General features: G+C 46.3%; 4 protein-coding genes across 4 annotated transcripts; 2 read left to right on the top strand and 2 right to left on the bottom strand.

The window, feature by feature from the left end:
- Window positions 1-206: 206 nt before the first annotated feature.
- On the bottom strand, window positions 207-5,356 carry foxred2 (FAD-dependent oxidoreductase domain containing 2). Its single transcript, XM_086134035.1, has 10 exons — window positions 5,202-5,356; window positions 3,919-4,136; window positions 3,536-3,841; window positions 3,200-3,451; window positions 2,656-2,970; window positions 2,222-2,388; window positions 1,911-2,076; window positions 1,466-1,692; window positions 1,186-1,356; window positions 207-995 (listed from the first exon to the last, which is right to left on the bottom strand). Exons 2-10 carry the CDS (start codon window positions 4,131-4,133, stop codon window positions 766-768), a joined length of 2,049 nt encoding a protein of 682 aa, XP_085990161.1. The 5' UTR covers window positions 4,134-4,136; window positions 5,202-5,356; the 3' UTR covers window positions 207-765.
- Window positions 5,357-6,042: 686 nt separating this feature from the next.
- hmox1a (heme oxygenase 1a) lies at window positions 6,043-7,804 on the top strand. Its single transcript, XM_086133840.1, has 6 exons — window positions 6,043-6,202; window positions 6,290-6,339; window positions 6,427-6,538; window positions 6,750-6,965; window positions 7,050-7,322; window positions 7,453-7,804. The coding sequence occupies exons 2-6, from the start codon at window positions 6,290-6,292 to the stop codon at window positions 7,600-7,602; spliced, it is 801 nt and encodes a 266-aa protein (XP_085989966.1). The 5' UTR covers window positions 6,043-6,202; the 3' UTR covers window positions 7,603-7,804.
- Window positions 7,805-8,140: 336 nt separating this feature from the next.
- mcm5 (minichromosome maintenance complex component 5) lies at window positions 8,141-16,262 on the bottom strand. The gene is made up of 17 exons (XM_086132050.1): window positions 16,133-16,262; window positions 12,928-13,117; window positions 12,245-12,371; window positions 12,023-12,151; window positions 11,764-11,936; window positions 11,525-11,683; window positions 11,221-11,390; window positions 10,955-11,126; window positions 10,765-10,876; window positions 10,238-10,381; window positions 9,914-9,979; window positions 9,586-9,762; window positions 9,391-9,503; window positions 9,176-9,304; window positions 8,907-9,049; window positions 8,687-8,814; window positions 8,141-8,473 (listed from the first exon to the last, which is right to left on the bottom strand). The coding sequence occupies exons 2-17, from the start codon at window positions 13,095-13,097 to the stop codon at window positions 8,372-8,374; spliced, it is 2,214 nt and encodes a 737-aa protein (XP_085988176.1). The 5' UTR covers window positions 13,098-13,117; window positions 16,133-16,262; the 3' UTR covers window positions 8,141-8,371.
- On the top strand, window positions 16,154-17,818 carry LOC147192340 (uncharacterized). The gene is made up of 5 exons (XM_086132052.1): window positions 16,154-16,382; window positions 16,478-16,632; window positions 17,073-17,201; window positions 17,270-17,440; window positions 17,518-17,818. The coding sequence occupies exons 1-5, from the start codon at window positions 16,154-16,156 to the stop codon at window positions 17,707-17,709; spliced, it is 876 nt and encodes a 291-aa protein (XP_085988178.1). The 3' UTR covers window positions 17,710-17,818.
- The last annotated feature ends 10 nt before the right edge of the window (window positions 17,819-17,828 follow it).

The following is a 17,828-nucleotide window of genomic DNA, read 5'->3' as shown; positions in this document are numbered from 1 at the left end:
GTATAAAGCACGCCTATTGGACAGCCACAACTCCACGAGACAAACCCCAACCAATCACCTTCAACCTTGTTCATTCGTTCTCGTCCAATGAGGAGAGGCATATATGGACCCAATCACACCGATACTCCTGCACCGCGTGCGGACGTGCGCTTGCGTCTTGCGTACATTTAAAAGCTGATTGTGGGTCATGTCAATGGTGCGACCGATTTTACTTGTTTTTAACACGTTTATTTACATTTCGATGTGAAATGACATCGTGTAATGTGCTGTTCATACCGCGTTTAAGAAGTAATACCCGCACTCACTCGTGATGCTTTCAAATACATTATATCGACATACCCCGCCCCCTTTTTTATTTATAAATACTTGTAGAGGTAGTGAACATACTTTGTGACGAACACATGAATTTGCAACGGTCAGGAGGTCCTCTCCCCTCGGAGACAATTGTGTCTGTGTCAAACATTTGGAAATGACCAACACAGCACACCACAGATGATAAGAATTCTCACAATGAAGAGTCTAGTACCTCAAACCAGAAATCCAGTGTAGTACCCAGTTGAACTAGAAAGTCACTGACAAAAAAAATTAAAGTTGAAGCTTGGTGAGCTGTTTCCTTGGTTAATACATTGCAGTGTTGATTCCTTGCCAACTCTTAGCATTTCCGTAATCATGGAGTTTTTCCTGGTTTTATGAAGGCCAGCAACCACATGGGATAAAACTAATCCAAGTTATCTGGATTTTTATGAGGTGGAGGTAGTGAAACAGTCATAAGTCAAGTTTTAGGCCTGAAGACATGGAGGCTCCAGCCTGCGCAAGGTAGTTAGGAAATGCAGCACTGGCGCTTGATGTGTCTGCATGCTGCTCACCAGACGCAGGCCGAGTGAAATGAAAATGCATCCCTTCATTTTTCTGGGCAATGCCTTGCTGCTTCAAGTATCCCTGGCGACAGAACAGTGGAGGCATGCGGTGGGTGAGCGATAAGCGGAAACATGATTCTGAAAGATGGAAGAAAACACAACAGTGAGCGACGCAATCTGGACTGCAAGGTTTGACCACAGGATCGTAAATATTGAGCAGCTGATAAGATTGTCGGCCTGGAGCATCTTCAGAGCACATTGGGGTCAAATTAAAGGTTATCGCTAAGTTTCTACCCCAGTTGAGTTCAGACAGGTTCGACTGCTTTACCTGCATAGAAGGCTCTGAGGTCAGTGTTGACGCAGTGTTCCAGAAAGCGTCGCAAAGGCTGGATGTGAGATATGGGGCCATCCCACTCAGTTAGGAAGTCTTCAACCATGTGATGAATAGCTTTAGGCCTGGGTAAAGCCCACCCATGAGGACGGCGTTTCATCTCTTCGTCTTGAGTACAACAGGGGTATTCCAGTCAACTCCCATGCAACATGTTACCTGTTAAATAGCAGAACCAAAAAAAGGACCACCACCCTGATGGCCACCAAGTCTTACTCACCGGTGGGAAGTGTGTCATAGTAGTATAAAACTGGGTGTAGAAAGTTGGATTTCCAAGCTTTGCTCCAGTCCGTGACTGCTCTGCCTGCTCCCAAATAGTCAATCTTCTTTTTCCCATATTGCATCACTAGAATCACCAGTCCATGCTCGGACACCTCATGACCCGAGAGAGAAGAGAACTGAGGCAAGGCCTGCAGTGGGAATTCCTCCACATACTGGCAATTAGACCTTTCGGTCATATTAAAAAGAGAGGAAAAAAAAACAAAACGTGGCATTAACAAATACGGGAAATACAGTGTTGAAACACATCAACAAGTGTTGAAACACGGTGTTGCCTCCTACAGATTTAGGCAGTAAATCTTCCACTATAATGCCTGGGCTATCTCAAACTGCAGAAACTGAAATGACCAGTGGCGGATTCCATTAAACCATAAAATACAACTTACCCTCTCAGCAATATCACATCTCCTAGTATCTCAAACATCTGGTAGGGCCCAGATGCCTCGCCCACCCGCTTCAAAATGGCAGAGAGCAGCTGCGTTGTCGACAATCGTGTAGATGGCCACGGTGTTCCGTGGTAACGTTGCTCGAGCAAATGATGCACGGCTCGCACTGAAACACAACCAGAATGACGTAAACGCTTGTTCAAAACTCACGTTGCCAAGTGTACGACAGTATTAGGCGTCGCCATCATTGCATCGTCGAACAAATTAGCGAAGCGTGAGCGATAAGGCCACAATAGCTTCTGAATGCTAACCTGTGTAGCGAAATCCATGAACGAAACCGCCGGCTGATTTGCGATAGTCTCTGGAGTGAGCAGCTGCTCCCAGTACAAACAAACCAGGAGTGTCCTGACCTTCATACCAGGCTGTGACCCGTGGCAACCTCCCTTTTGCATTTTTACTCTTGGGTGGACAGGCAGAGCTGTGGAGATGTTTGTATTTTGAGACACAGTAAAGTCGCAGAGAACAATGATCAATTTCTCATCAACATAATTTATCCCATCGGGCCCATAACTGAACATTCAAACAAAAATGTCATTTGCTAAAATTGATTGAGGGGATGAACTTTTTTGTCCGCAAAGAAAGCTAATTCACAGTAAAAAAAAAAAAAAAATAGACATAGCAGTGTTAAATATGTTCTGTACAAAAAATGCTAATAATAATAATAATAACAGTATATTACTTGTACCTGTCAAATATGCTGAAGTTGAACCGGAAGCCAAGACATCGGATCACACGATCGTAAGGTTTCCTCATGGAGAAATTGTCAATGTGATACCCAAGCAGATCTTCAGCCGTCACATCGGATTTGTTATTCTCCGACCGGTTTCGCATGTACTTATTTATCGTCACAAACAACTGTCCTTTCTTCTCGTTGACTTTGCTTGATTTCCTCCTGCCATCTTCCTTTTGTTGAACAATCACGATGCGCTCCAGGCTGGCTTCCACCAACCCATCGAGAGACTTCAGCTGATACGTGTCTATGAGTTCATTATTCACAGCTCTGAGAACACAAACAAAAGATCAGGTCATGTTACGAGAGGCATATAGAAAAAGATACATTATCCGAGGTGGCTAGCGTAGCCGAAGCGTGTACTCAAGTAAGAGCACTTTACAATCATAACGCAATTAAAGTAAGAAGCAGTCCTCCAAATAATTACACGAGTAAGAGTAATAAAAAAAAGTAGCCAGTGAGAAAAAAAGAAACGACAGATATTGTTCCCTAATTGTACCTGAGATCTCCAACGTAATGTGTTTGCCAGGCCAGTCGAACGGGACTGCGACTGACCATGTGAACCCGACTCGCATGTCCTAAAATGCTCTGGGCTGTTTCAAAAGCCGAGTTCCCTTTGCCCAGAATCAGCACAGCCTGGTTCTTGTAGTCCTCCGAGTTTGCGGAGATCGATTCGTAGCCCTCGACCAGGTCAGAACCAACAAAGTCCACCTCCTGAGGAACCCACAAACCGGTGGCAACCAGAAGGACGCTGAGACAGAAAGAGCGCAACGTGACCTTATGTTTATTTTGTTTGCAAAGTTTGACCTTCAAGGCCAGTGAAAAGCAAACCCACCTGCACGTGTATTCCTTTGCGTGTTGATCAGTTAGGACATAACGTCTTCCGCCGGATGCCACCACCGCCCCGATCCTTCGAATATCCACACCATACTGGACCCTCAGCCCGAGCTCCATCTCATACATGGACAGGTAGCGTGGGAAGGCATCGGCCGGCGGGTAAAAGTCCCCGCTGACTTGCCGGAACAGGAGCTCTGGTTTATCACTCAACAACGAGTTCCAATCATGGCGAAGATTAAACTCTCGGTTCTGCCGTCCAGTGTGGATCTTATTGATGCTGATGAGCTTTCTGTGCCGGGGATATCTTGACATGAAAATTAGAAAGGCTCAATATGATATGCATTTCAACACACATCAGGAGACAAAGATTTCTCCACCGACTTGTGAAAAAAACTGCCAGGTCCAGAGTTTCTCTCCAAGATGATGTGGTCTCTTTTGGCTTTGGAGAGGAAGTAGCCCATCTGCAGTCCGGCAGGCCCAGCGCCAAGGATGCAATAGTCATGATGGTGAGTGCCATTAACCCGGTGGTCATCTTCGATGCATTTGGTCACACCGGTGACAAGGGAGAAGATCAAACATAGAAGGCAGGAATCCATTACCTGTAGAACAAGAGGTTTAAAAGTGTGAATGACACCATTGAGTCAGGATGTCATAATACCCAAACGTCGTTATAGTATCACGATATGACCCTCGCAAAAAAAAAAAAAAAAAAAAAGCTCATGATATTCAATTGTTTTTTCCTCTGTATTTTTGGGTGGCCAGCGGCCCTCCATCCCACTAGAATGCACTTGTACTACACCTGTACTTTGCAGACGCATAATCACATCTCCGCATTCAGCGTCCCACGTAAGAAGTGCAATCCCTATAAATCGGACCCGGACACAGAGCATTAAGTGGAGCAAATAATTATTTGCTGCTGTAATTGAATGACCTATATGCATCGGTGTGTTATGAATATAAATGTGGTACTGTTGTAGTGAAGTCTGATTGGTGCAAAATAAGGAGGTGAAAGAGGAGGACACATTTCTTCTCTTCTTCTATCTGGCCACCAAATGTAGAAAGTAAGTCATAAAGTATTGGCAAACAACATGGGCTGTGTCAAATGTGGACTTCAGGATGTGCCGAGGGCTACTTAAAAATGGACAGCGGGCCACAAATAATCCCCAGGCCATAGTTTCGTTACTCCTATTGTGACACAAACTACCCTATGAATTCCTTCGTTTATTTTTAACACAACACGAATTGATTCTGACACACCATTAGCAAGTGTAACTTCAGGCTGGTACAAAAGACTGTCAACAATTGCAAGATGCCCATCTCCAAGAGAGTTAGTAGGAACGTTGAGTTTTATTCCTAGCGTGCCCGGGCATGAGGGCCCTTATGAGAAACTATCCAGGAATCCTGAACTGCAGGACGTTTCAGCACAAAGTCAGTATTCGGTGATTATTGCATTGAGCCCAGCGGCAGAGCAAATTGAGAAGGGCGCGGTCTAAAATTGGACAAGGTGCAAGAATACGCATGAGAAACGGGACAGGAATCCCCCGGCTCTCCTTGAACTCTCCAGCCGCTGTTATGTCACTCTCTCGCGGATACAGCGACAGCCATCTCCCGCTGAAGCAGCGGAACCGAATGGTCAAGCGAAAAGGACAGCGAATCCGCATTACCTTCTACAACAGGCGATCCCTTGAACGTGACATCGGCGGTGGGGAGAGAATGAAACCTATGAGAATGTCTACATGATTCCGTATTTTGTTTTTCAACCGTTGGATGAATGCGGGAGAACGAGGTTCGCTCCTGAAAATCGTCAAGCACCGCCCATGTTGTCCACCAGGGGACGTCAGCCCGCCCAAAGAGGCGTGGTTAGGAGAGCCTCAATTCCACAAATTTAAATCCAAAACGGTGCATCTTTCTTTATTAGGCGTTCGTGTAATTTCGTCTCCAAGGATCCCCTGCGCTCCATGAAATAATTGCATTTGTTATATTTCCCCTTCAAAAGGAGTGGACGTGAAATGGGCGGGACCAGCGCTGATCCAGTATCAAGGATTTGGTGTTACGAGGGAGGGACCATGAAACAATTCTAAGCTAATCATCAATTTGTGCGTGGTTGCATTTTATATTCATCACAGAAAATAATGTTATTTTTCGAATAAAAATGAAAGAAAAATAATACATTGCATCATTGTTATTGGACAGCAACTATTTGATGATCACTTCAACAACAACAATCCTGGTGAGCAATTTATAGAACAGAACCACATGGGCTATTCATGTGGTCCTTGAGGACATCATGTCGCTGAAGTCTGCTGTGAAATGTTTCAAACTCTGGTTCCTTGTGCCCCCCTTTTAGCTTTGAGCATGTTGCTCTCCAAAGGTCTCTGCACGGGGCCCGTTTGTTCAGCTGAAATCCAAAACCAAAACTGAGAAATTCTACTGTGTCATGTTTTGTCATTTCTCTCCCCACATCTGCAACGTCAGGTTATGTCGCAAGCGAGCGGAGTCATGCGAGTCATCAGTAACACTTCCCATCTGTCTCAGCACCTTCCGCACATTATGCCTGTGTATAAATGAGACGTGATGGCTCAGTGAGGCCAAAGGGGAACCCAGTAAGCAACGAGTGTCAGAGCCTCTATTCTAAAGTCCCTCGAGCAGCACGGACATTAATAAGGTAAGATGCTGTATATTTATTCATAGAATCGTCGTTGGTTCATATGCTTAGAGCTGTATTCGATTAAACGCGCACTTGCCTGTGTAGATGGAGACCAAGAAAAGTGCGAGGAAATACGACACGTGGGAAGAGGGCAGGTATGACACTCAGAAAAAGAAATTGCAATCACTGTCCTGAACGCATTTAAAATCATTGCATCGGTTTAATGATTGTGCTGTCAACAGTGATTTGTCAGAGCAGATTAAAGAAGCCACAAAGGACAACCATGTGAGAGCTGAAAATACCGAGCTGATGCTGAGTTACCAAAGGGGACAGATCACACTGCCACAGTACAAGGTCGGTTCCACACAAATTCCTCCAGTTAATAATAAATCCGTATTATTTGCCTATGGATCTATGACCAAAAATATTAGTTGAGCGTTACTTGAGCCATAAAAAAAAAAAAGAACTCTGAAAGCACATTGCCAAAGAAAAACGTATCCAAAACTAGATAGCCAGATTATTATTCACATCAACGTGAAATCCAACCATCCGATGCCTCCGTCAGCTCCTGCTGTGTTCCCTCCATGAGATCTACGAGGTGCTGGAAGAGGAACTGGATAAGAATTGTTCCCATCCGGCGGTCGCACCGATCTACTTCCCACAGGAACTTGCTCGCCTGGAATACCTGGAGAGCGACTTGGAGCATTTTTTCGGCCCGGACTGGAGCGGGAAGGTGATTGTGCCCGCTGCCACCCACAGATACACGCAGAGGCTACGAGAGGTGAATGCAAAATGCGACGGCCGGTGGCTCCCGCGACGGATTTGCAATGAGGCAAATTGCCGAACGCCAAGTTCTCTCCTGCAGATCGGTCAAAAGAATCCGGTGCTGCTGGTGGCCCACGCTTACACTCGATATCTCGGGGATCTGTCAGGAGGTCAAGTGCTGGGAAAAATTACCCAGAAATCCCTCCGACTGACAGGAAAGGAGGGTCTTTCCTTTTTCTCATTCCCGGGCGTGACCAGCGCTAATCGCTTCAAGCAGCTATACAGGAGTCGCATGAACGCCATCGAGCTGACCGAGGCGGAGAGGGCGGCTGTGCTGGAGGAGGCGGTTCAGGCCTTTGAGTTCAACACCCAGGTGACGATTTCATCCCAAGAGCCTCGTTGGGGGAGGGGGGGGGGGGGGTCAATGACAAGAAGGACTCTTAGAGGAACTGATGCAGAGTCTGTTGAGGAAATCTGCTGACGTGTTTTGTTTTCCCCGACAGGTTTTTGATGACTTGCAGAAGCTTTTGTGTGTCGCAACCGAACCATCGAAGATCAACCGTGCCACTTTCCCGTTTCCTCCGCTCACGCCTTTCACTGTGGGACTGTGCGTCACGTTGGCTACTATTGGAACGGGAATGTATCTCTTGTAGTCTTACCCAACGCCGCAAGCACCCGGAGCACTTTACTAATAAAACAAATGACAACTGGAACCCTGGCTATTAAAAATGTCCGCACTTGTATTTGATTGAACAGCCTACTGTATGTCCTTTTTTTTTTTTTTTTTAATTCCAGAGTATAAGTATGTATTTGTCGAAACAAACATTAAAAGAGGAAACAGATTTGTTGACAGTACATTCATCTGTTTTTTTTTTCTTCTATGACACTCGTCACAATCCCCCGAGGGGAAACTCCAGACATCACGCGTCACTTCCACAGCCAATGTCAGGTCAAGACGGTCTGAGCTCAACTCTAATCACCAAACTTGGAACACGGACATTTGGAGGCATTTTGCTCGGAAAGATGATCATGCCGGAATCGAACCCTGCACCTCTGCACTGCGGGGCGGACCTGCCAACTTTATACACGTCGGTATCGGTAGCTTTTCCTTTAATGTACGAAAAGGCAAATTACAATCCAACACACAGTTAATCAGTTTGCTTCCGAATAGGCAAAAAAGGCCAACAATAATTTGCTATGATAACATTTTATTTATGATTCTCAGAATTTAAATTCTTTACAGGGCATGCAGATGTGTGGAAACAGGTCTTTTTTGCTCAACAAAAACATCCATGTTGGCGAAACATTTTCATCTTTGACTGCAAAGTCGAACGTTGACACCCACTCAAGAGCACAAATGATGATGAGAGGCAGATGTGCGGAAGCACTTACATCAAATTGCACTTGATGTGACACAATCATCTATTTGACTCTGTAGAGTACTTTTCTCTGCATACGGTGCTGAAGCTCACCCCTCCGCAACATCAGGTGGAGAACTTTGTAGATGGCGTGGTCGGGATATTTCTGCATCGCGGATCACAAAAAAAAAAAGAGTCAAAAAACAACAAAAAACATTTGAAATGCTTCTCACACATTGAAAAAAAAAAAATCAGTTCAGGATAATATTTACAGCTTCGTGACGATTCAAAGCACAAAATAAGATAAATACACTCTCTAGCTGATGATAGTCTTTGTCATTGGGGTGTTTGTGTGTCCCTTTTCCACCTTCCGACTGACCTGTTTGGCAAAGTCTTGGATGATGCTGTGCTCAGACACTTGGGAGCCGATTGCGAAGCGCCTCTTTAATTGCTTCTCGATACGGGAAAGCATCTCCTGGTCCTCTTGAGTGGTGAAACCTTCCACTCCTGCGTGTCAGAATGGAATCATGTTTAAAAAAAAAAACACCAAGGCAAAACTGGTATAACGTATATATGATGTAGTGACTCAAAACACACACCCGAGAGGCTGCCCGAGAGCGCGGCATCCAGCGTCGAAACTTGGAAGAGTCGCAGCGCCTCATCCACTTCTTCTTCTCCGGCGACGGCCTGCAGTTTCATTTTGGCCAACGACTCGGCGATACGCACAACAGCCTCCAGTTGCCTGGAATATAGCCGAGACAAAAAATTACGTTGAAGGCAGCCAAAATTAAGTGGACCGGCTCCACAAACATCTTTTTAAACATACAACATTTGTACGGCACCTTTAATGGCGTCCAATATGAAGTACCTGACAGTGATTGGGATGGAGGCTCTTTTGTCCGTTTCCCTCTCATGCTCTCTTGCGCCGCTCCTCATCAGCACGTATCTGTTTTTCAACTTCTCGGCCGCAGCGGCAGACAGACGAGGGCCGCATTTCCTGGAAGAACAATTTCAGGTGGAAAAGTATTCCTATTTGCGGAAAGTACGTCCGTCATGAAGAAAGAAAGCAAAACCGAGACTTACGCTCTGGCAAAGGCGATGTACTTCTTAAAGGTGGCCAGCGGAATCTCACCCTCGACACCCTCCGTTTGTGTCTGGGCACTCAGATGAACGTTCATAACGTGACGGGCCAGTGTCTGCAAAATATCAAGAGGGCAAAAATGACAGCCCGCAAACTTGAGGGTGCGACCGTCTAGGAAAACACACGAGGCCCATTACCATGTCCCTCTGCTGGTCGTGCAAGTCTTTAATGATGAAGATCATGTCGAATCGGGACAAGATGGTGGGCATGAAGTCAATGTTGTCCTCCCCCTTGGTGTCATCCCAGCGGCCAAACACGGAATTGGCGGCAGCCAGCACTGAGCAGCGGGAGTTCAGAGTGGTGGTGATGCCAGCCTAGCAAGAGTGGTCAAGCGTTAACTTGTGAGAGGTGCGTCATCGGCAGAGTGCCGCAGCCGAAGCGTGCGGGGACCACGACCCGCAGGGTGATCCTAGCCGGAATCCGTCTCCTGCTAAGTATTAGCCCTCAGTCGAATCAAGCTATCACCTTGGCGATGGAGATGGTCTGTTGCTCCATGGCCTCGTGGATGGCAACTCTGTCATCTTCTCGCATCTGCAAAATAAGACAAATTTGGCTTTGTTTTAAAATTGTCAATTAAGATTTTGCTATTGAATCTTACAGATGTTGCGCAACATTTTTTAAAAGTTTTTTTTTTTTTTTTGCCTATATGCACCGAGTAGCTTCAATGGAGCAAGAATTGGGGCGGGGGGGGTATACGGTAGTACTTGCTTTTCATAAAGACGCTATTTGCCCCATTTCATAGTTGAAGCATCTTGCGCCCGAAAATACAGTAAACCCCAACAACCTTACCTTGTCAAACTCATCAATACAGACAACGCCGCCATCAGCCAGAACCATAGCGCCACCCTCCATGATGAAGCCACGCGTAGCCGGGTCCCTCAAAACAGAGGCAGTCAGACCAGCAGCACTGCTCCCTTTTCCTGAGGTGTAAACCTGAGGGTGCACAAAACAAGAGCTGACAATCGCTCGATTTAACGCTGCAATTCACGAGGTACGGAAATTTGGGCTGATGATGATGCAGTACAAATGTGAGTACAGTTATCCCTCGCCTTGTTATGGCTTTTCAATCGCAAATTCACCTATTCATGTTTTTTGCAGCCTATTCTGTCAGTTGTTGAAAAACGCAACGCCACAAGGTGGCGCCAAAACCCTCAATAAAATAAGGTCTTTTTATTTTGAACTGTACAGTTCACCTTTTCAACTATTGCCCGTGACAAATACTGTACAAGCATTTTGGGTGGGGCAGAGTCTCATAATTTTTTCCACTACTGGTGGCGGGGTTAATGTTGAGAGGGAAAAAAAAAAAAAAACGTTACCCCAATGGGCGAGCTTCTCTCCACAAACTTGAGCAACTGAGACTTGGCGGTACCAGGATCTCCAAGCATGAGCAGGTTGATGTCTCCCCTACGAGTGAGACCATCGGGCAGCCTAGAAAAAGGATGTGAACACATATAAGCCAGGGTGAGCGACAAAGCCAAGCGCTCAGCTTGCCTTTTGTCATTTCACCTCTTTCTTGAGCCTCCAAACAACAGACAGGTGATAGCCTTTTTGAGGTCATCACTGCCGTAGATTGAGGGAGCAACGGAGCGAGCCAGCGAGGTGTAAACATCAGGAGAAGCGGCCAGCGTCCGTAGCTCCTCCTCTTCCTGTGGCGACACCGATCCAGTAGCACCACGACCTGCCGGGGACAGAACACTTTAGCATTGTGCTGTGGCCTGTAGCGCAAAAGTGGTCAGGTTCAGATTTGTGTCTCTCTATTTTTTATTTTTTACCTGCCCCTTCTGTGTCAACTTGGATGCCGATCACTCTCAGGTAGGATGCACGAATTCCCACACCGGCACTTTTCTCTCTGCCTTTGGCCTTCACAGCGGCCGTCTTCTTGATAGAGTAGATGCCCATGATGGTCACTCGGTTCCCTGGGACCACACGGTCACACAGATATCTGGGAAAGGAAGGACTGTGAGTTTGCAGCCACACACCAAGTGATTTGCCCCGTGACTTTGACATCATTATATTCAATTAAAATGCTATGCGCTTCAAATGTCTTTTTGCCAGATTGAGGTCGAACATATTAACCTGTCACAGTAGAGCTGAAGGTGCCGAGGCATTTCTCCATGCGGTACGGCATCTGGAGACTCCTGCAGTCGCAGTGTCTGAAAGTCAACACAAACGCAGCGATCCGGGATGATAAAATAGGGGTCCATGGGGCACTTCAGTCTTGCAGTGGTATTTGTGCTGTGGAAAGAGAACGTGGACAATTCGTTTATAAAACCGTCGGCGCGTGCTCATTGTTATTTTCCCCAAGTCATGCTTACTTGCTGCACTTGCGAGGAAGAGCGTAGCCCTGCAGGCCCGGAGGCACGGAGATGTTGTTGATGACGTGACGACAGCTTCGACACTGCAGACACACCTTGGTGGCCTTGGCCTTGACGGGTGTCGCCGAGATGACGATGCCATGTACTTTCACCAGACGAGACACCTGCTCAGACTGCGGAGGAAAGAATTGACGAGTTGAAATGACCACAGAGTCGCGTTAAGAAATCAAACAAGAAGGATTGCTTGCATTTGTTTTACCTTAAGGCTGCGGAGAGAGGCGTGATGTGCATCGCTCTTCAGCATGACTTGAATGTCTTGCACAGTCTCTTCTCCGACCGGACGTGGACGTGTCACCTCATCGGCAACCTCCTTAGCAGCCTCCTCCAACTGTTCGTCGTGGTCATTTTTAACAGATTAAAATTGCTATGTATATCTATCCTATTATAGTCACAAAGCCGAGGTTTGAATACGGCATTTTACCAGTGGCAGATTGTCTGAAGGAAGCTTGTACAGACAATCGGACAGATCCTCGTCAAAGCTGGCAAGGTCCTCCATCTCCACCTCAACGCAGTACTCCCCAAGGGTGTAGTGCCTTTTCAACTCATCTCTAAAATGCAGACAAACAATAAGAGCTCAAAAAAAAAAAAATGACCAACAAAGCAAGCGACAGTAAGGTTTCATTCTGGTGGAGATAATTCAGTAAGGAATTGCAATGAATGGTTCCTTACCCGATTCAATCTCTGGGATGAGCACACACCGTAAATATTTTTCAAGCACTTCAACTCGAAGATATTCCCCATCTTTGGCTTTATTTAAGATATTTTTCCCCTTTTGTGCAAAGTTATCAAAGCAGGCATTGCATGCGACTAACAATAAAAATACGTTTGTGTACTTAAATACATTTCGTAGTTTGTATTATAAATGCAATCTACTGTGAGTTTTTTTCATTTCAGTTTAATTTTATTTTTAATGTAAGTAGCCGGACTTCTAGTTATGTAGAGAGTACTTTCGGCACATCTGCTCATTTGTCTCAACATACATAACCGTTTCCTTTGAAAAGTACTCCTCATGTGGAACGAGCATCGGAGCTTTTTGCAATCCACCCTTTAAACGTGGAATTGAACTAATGCGATTGTTTTTCCTTTGCAGGGAGGACCACCTACCTGTATTTATATGTGAAGCCAGTTCGGTCGGTTCCCACTCTAAACTGTCGGAGAAATTCACGGAATCGTTTCTTGATCTGAATCCGCTTTTGTCCACCTTCATCTGGGCCTTGTTCTCCCGCTCCGAAGCTGTCGCTGTAGTAGATTCCAGGGTCGTCAAAGCCAGACATGACTCAAGCAGCGCGGGTTGCTAATTAAGACAAAAATCGCACGACCGTCAAAGTTCTGCAAACAATGGTTCCGGTCACTCCTTTCGCGGCAAAACTCAACTTCTTCCTGTCTGTTTTCCCGCGAGTCGATCGCACAGGAAGCGGTCTTTCTTGCCTCTCATTGGCTGACAAGAAATTCTACCTGACTTTATTGGTCAGTTTGCTGATACGGACGTGACGTCATTGCGGAGGTGGTGCCTGGAGCAGCACGTGGCGCGAAAAAAAGACAAATCTTCCGGGAAGGTCGTGTGCACGCAGTTTTCAATCCCAAATTGAAACCCATAAATCCATTGTCAAATTTTAGAAGAGATGTATTTTTTTTAATTTTAAACACAGTCATCCAACAACTCAAACTTTAGGCCACTGGTCTCGCGGTTATACAAATGTACCTAATTGAGTGTCCAAATAGAGCACGTACGTATGTACTATATAGCACAGTACATAATGTAACGTACATTCTTTTGAAATCATTTGATGGAAACCATCTCAATGGTTATAATCTGCATATATCTCCCTGTGTGTGTGCGTGCGTGTACGTGTGTAGATCTGTTCAAAACTGTAAAATGACATCATCCGTGAGAGAAAATGTATCGGCAATATTTCTGTTTCCTGTTCAGTGGGAGGCACCGGCAGAGTGTGTGACCGTGTGATATTGAGAGCTCGTGCACCCTGTCGTTCCCATGGCTCGAAATATATTGTGGGTTGTTTATACATCCTGTTTTACCATCACAGTCGTTTATCGTAATGACGATTTATTTATTTTTTAATCAAAAATATCAAGTTCCCAACTCTGCCATCATGACTTGAAATAAACCATCATCACAAGGCAAAGTGGAAGAAAGTTGAAAATGTGCGAGAACTGTAGCGTGTTGGTGTTCGAGAGAGATAAAGAAGCTGCTGGCTGTGGGAAAGTGGCATCACACTTTTTGACACCAGTCCCGCAACTGAAACCACAGAGTGCCACCACCCGCATTTTCATGGTTTTATTTCTTTCTTTCTTACTTTGGTCATTATAGCTTTCAGCTCACAAAAAACAAGAAGCCAGATTAGAATTTGAATCATAATGTTGCATAACGCCGCATGAGAGTTTAAGCGTAGATTAATCGGGTGGCACGGGCGGACGACCGGTTAGCACGTCTGCCTCACAGCGCAGAGTGCAGGGTTCGATTCCGCCTTTGGCCTTCCTGTGTGGAGTTTGCGGAATCTCCCCGCGCCTGCGTGGGGTTTTTTTTCCGGGTATTCCGGTTTCCTCTCCAAAAACATACATGGCAGGTTGATGGAACACTCCAAAAAACATCAACCTGTGAAACAAAGCAACATACTGTCATGGTAGGCATGTTTCTTTCTCTTCCATCCTCTCCATCTTTCTGGTTCTTAGAAAGACAGCTTGCCACAACCATAAGAAGAACACAAGATTTGAACCCCCCCCCCCCACCCCACCCCCAGTGAGGCATGAACCCACCAAACCCACCAGCGCGTCTCACTTCCCTGCACACCTCTCGCCTGCTCCCCCAACCAGCCCCTCGGAGAGACTCACGAGCCCCCCGCCACACCGACCACAGGCCTGCGACGTGCCTCTCTCCATGCACATCAAGGCAGACGAGCGCTTTCTTATCCTGCTCGCAGAAGATGTGTACAAAAAAAGAAAAGAAAAGCCCATAGTGCTTAGAAAGACCGTTTTGGTTTCTTGTAGTTCATGGCCCTCAATGATTCGATATCAGTCTGGGGACAGAAACCGTTCACTTGTCAAGATTGAATGAATTCAGTTTGTTTTATTTTGAGACTTTTGAATGACAGTCTGGTAGTTAAGTAATATATTTGATGTGATACGACTTTGCCAGTCAGCAACCCAATGAGAAAAAAAATGTCCCAGAACGCTTCCAGATTAGCCCGAGTTTTGTATTCATCATGACCAAATTGTATCACGGATGAGAAAACCCCCGCCTTCGCCTGTGCACAGCTTTTTGATCTCATTACTCAATTTGATGGCGGGATGTTCAAGCCACAGTTTGTGCGTCCGCATCATAAGGTGACTCAAGGCCATCCGTTTGATCCTAACGTGAATTCACAAATGGACGCCCCCATATGTGGTACTTGAAAATCAAAATGTGGCAACATTGCTAAGAGTAAGTGAAGGGGAAAATGTTGTTGAAGCGTGCAACCATTTTCGGTTGGTGTTTTGGAACAAGGGTGTCTCTCTCACTCTGTAACTTTTCAAGATGCGTTCAAACTTTGGCGTGTCACCAGCAGATGTGCCTCGGGAGGAGAAAAGAGGACGTTACTGACATTCGTCTGTGCGCTTCAGAGGTAAGGACAGCACTTCGCCACAGAAAAACTTTTTCTGTACTGCAACCTGATATTTAAATTTCTTTGGAATATTCATACATTTCTGATTGTGGCATCATTCCTAAATATCAAGATTTTATTAACATGATATTACCGCGATAGGTGGCATATATTCAGAAAATAACTTTCATATCAAAGCTTTGCCGAGTTAGACGAGTATAAATGATATCGTGTCAGAAATATTTGTCGCGTTACATTTTCTGACATCTCATCAGTAAAAGTTTGTTTTCATTTCGGTCAGAATCACATTGGCAGAGAGCTATTTCTTCTTATTGTCGTCATTTGCAGGGGAGCAAAACTATGAGTGGCATGGAACAATTCTGACTGTTGGCTATTTTTAAGACGGCATTGTCGGAAAAAAAAAAAAAAGCTTTTGAAGAATCTAAAGATTGACGGCAGTTCTACACTACTGCAAATGACGACAACGCAATTTGCACACGTCAAGAATCGAGTTGAGCTCACTTGTTATCAAATGAGCTTTGCCGTTTTGCCGGCTGTCCAAATAGGCTGTCGTCAGTTCACAGCGATTCTGGAAGTCGTCGAGAAGGTTTTCGCAGGTGGCGGGGCTGCGTTGGAAACCTCAAACTTTGGCATCTCAAACGAACGCGCGCCAGCAGGTGTTTTAACGATCGCTTGGAATGAAGACTTGCCTGACTTGTGCAGATTCTGCCATGCCGCGGTCGTTTCTTGTGAGGGGTAGAAGAAATCACCCCGCCGGTGCGCCCAAGGACTTCTTCAGACGGCGGGATCAATCTCACGCTGATCGAGTTCAGCCGGCGGACACTGAAGATGACGTGCGGGCCGATTTCCCGAAGGAGCCTCAGTCTGAGGGTGATCCCCCGTGGGAGGGAACGTCTTTGCAGAGTCAACGCCGTCTTCCAAAGGAGGCCTGCGCATCTGGTAACTCCAAGGATCGGGTTCTATCATGGTAGAGAAAATGGTCGAGACATTCACGAATTGCGTTCAAAGGACAACTTCCCTGTTTCTTCCTCCAGCAAACTCCGGTGAGAGGAATACTCACGGCGTGCAGGAAAGACACCAGACGTCGGACAGAGAGCGACAACTGGAACGGCTGGTCTTCACGCTCCTGTGTCGCGCATCGCGTACGGACCTCGGATCTCCACTCGGCCACTGTCCGCTCTGTGAAAAGGTACTTTGCCTCCCATTCAGTGACAGTGGCAAAAGAAACCCCGAGAAACATCAAGCGCACCAACCGCACGCAGCTAAACGTTCAATTCAAAAGGAACGAGGTCAGGAAGTGCTTTTGAGGAAAGTTGCTGTTGAACCGCATCGCGCCGTATTTCGCCCTCAGCGGCGTCTCTCGTATTTTGGTGATGTTGAAAAATTTGAGCACTTGCAGACGTTTGCAGAAACAAGTCGTTGCGTCTCAATATTTATGTTTCCTCCCTCGTTAAATCATCGTTGATATATCATTCGCATGATCCGTACCTACGCGTGTACGTGACTTTCCGTTATTCGTCATATCAAACTGGTCGCCGGTCACTTAAATCGGTACCGAAGAAGCAGCACTCAAGGTGAAAATGGCCGTTGACCCCCCCTGATCCACGATGACCCGTCTTTATCCTTCAGTCTCTTTCGCGGTCCGACCATCTGCAGGCTCATGTCGGCGGCGGCTTTCCTGTCCCCCCGACGAGGTCCCAAGCCACCGACATGTCCTCGATGACTTTCTCTGCAATTGACAGCTTTGGCAGAACCAAGGTAATGTCCCCCGGATCACCTTGAATGCACGGTCAAGTTACAAGTGACGCGTTCCCTCGCCAAAACAGGCACGGAGCTTTGGCTGCAAGGTATGTGGAAAAATGTTCAAGCGCTCGTCGACGCTGTCCACACATCTGCTCATCCACTCTGACACGAGGCCTTACCCGTGCCAGTACTGTGGCAAAAGGTTCCACCAGAAGTCAGACATGAAGAAACACACGTTCATCCACACGGGTGAGGTGCAGTAGTTGTCGCGTACGAGTGTCGGATATCCAATTGAGTGGGCCCCGCCCTCTTTTTTTTGCGCTCAGGTGAGAAACCACACGTGTGTAAGGTGTGCGGCCGAGGATTCAGCCAAAGCTCCAACCTCATCACTCACACTCGCAAACACGACGGCCACCGACCGTTCAGCTGCCCGCGCTGTCGCCACAACTTCCAACGCAGGGTCGACCTACAGCGCCACCAAGAGGCTCCGTGTGGCTATGGAAGCATATACGCGCAAAACTGACGGCCTCACACCTGTGCCACGCGACAATGTGCATGCTCATTCAAAAGGAAGACTGATTATGGAAGTTTTATCGAGAAAAAAGTAATAATAAATGCATTTGTTCTTTTCATTTCGTTTTG

This window comes from Hippocampus guttulatus, chromosome 16 (genome assembly GCF_054856545.1).
Source record: "Hippocampus guttulatus isolate MCC_2025c chromosome 16, RoL_Hgut_1.0, whole genome shotgun sequence".
Taxonomy (NCBI): Eukaryota; Metazoa; Chordata; class Actinopteri; order Syngnathiformes; family Syngnathidae; genus Hippocampus; species Hippocampus guttulatus.
Note: the sequence above shows the minus strand (reverse complement) of the source record. Positions and strands in the feature narration are given on the sequence as shown.

What these genes read in the sequence shown, in the direction of transcription:
- foxred2 (XM_086134035.1), bottom strand. Translation starts at nt 4,133, where the DNA reads ATGGATTCCTGCCTTCTATGTTTGATCTTCTCCCTTGTCACCGGTGTG. An exon ending in CCTGGCAGTTTTTTTCACAA is followed by an intron (nt 3,842 to 3,918) that starts GTCGGTGGAGAA and finishes TTTCATGTCAAG; the next exon opens with ATATCCCCGGCACAGAAAGC. An exon ending in CCTCAGAGCCTTCTATGCAG is followed by an intron (nt 996 to 1,185) that starts GTAAAGCAGTCG and finishes TCCATCTTTCAG; the next exon opens with AATCATGTTTCCGCTTATCG.
- hmox1a (XM_086133840.1), top strand. Translation starts at nt 6,290, where the DNA reads ATGGAGACCAAGAAAAGTGCGAGGAAATACGACACGTGGGAAGAGGGC. An exon ending in TCACACTGCCACAGTACAAG is followed by an intron (nt 6,539 to 6,749) that starts GTCGGTTCCACA and finishes TGCCTCCGTCAG; the next exon opens with CTCCTGCTGTGTTCCCTCCA. An exon ending in CCTTTGAGTTCAACACCCAG is followed by an intron (nt 7,323 to 7,452) that starts GTGACGATTTCA and finishes TTTCCCCGACAG; the next exon opens with GTTTTTGATGACTTGCAGAA.
- mcm5 (XM_086132050.1), bottom strand. Translation starts at nt 13,097, where the DNA reads ATGTCTGGCTTTGACGACCCTGGAATCTACTACAGCGACAGCTTCGGA. An exon ending in CCTCTCTCCGCAGCCTTAAG is followed by an intron (nt 11,937 to 12,022) that starts GTAAAACAAATG and finishes TTTCCTCCGCAG; the next exon opens with TCTGAGCAGGTGTCTCGTCT. An exon ending in TCCATCCCAATCACTGTCAG is followed by an intron (nt 9,050 to 9,175) that starts GTACTTCATATT and finishes GCTATATTCCAG; the next exon opens with GCAACTGGAGGCTGTTGTGC.
- LOC147192340 (XM_086132052.1), top strand. Translation starts at nt 16,154, where the DNA reads ATGCCGCGGTCGTTTCTTGTGAGGGGTAGAAGAAATCACCCCGCCGGT. An exon ending in ACTGTCCGCTCTGTGAAAAG is followed by an intron (nt 16,633 to 17,072) that starts GTACTTTGCCTC and finishes TTTATCCTTCAG; the next exon opens with TCTCTTTCGCGGTCCGACCA. An exon ending in ACAGCTTTGGCAGAACCAAG is followed by an intron (nt 17,202 to 17,269) that starts GTAATGTCCCCC and finishes TCGCCAAAACAG; the next exon opens with GCACGGAGCTTTGGCTGCAA.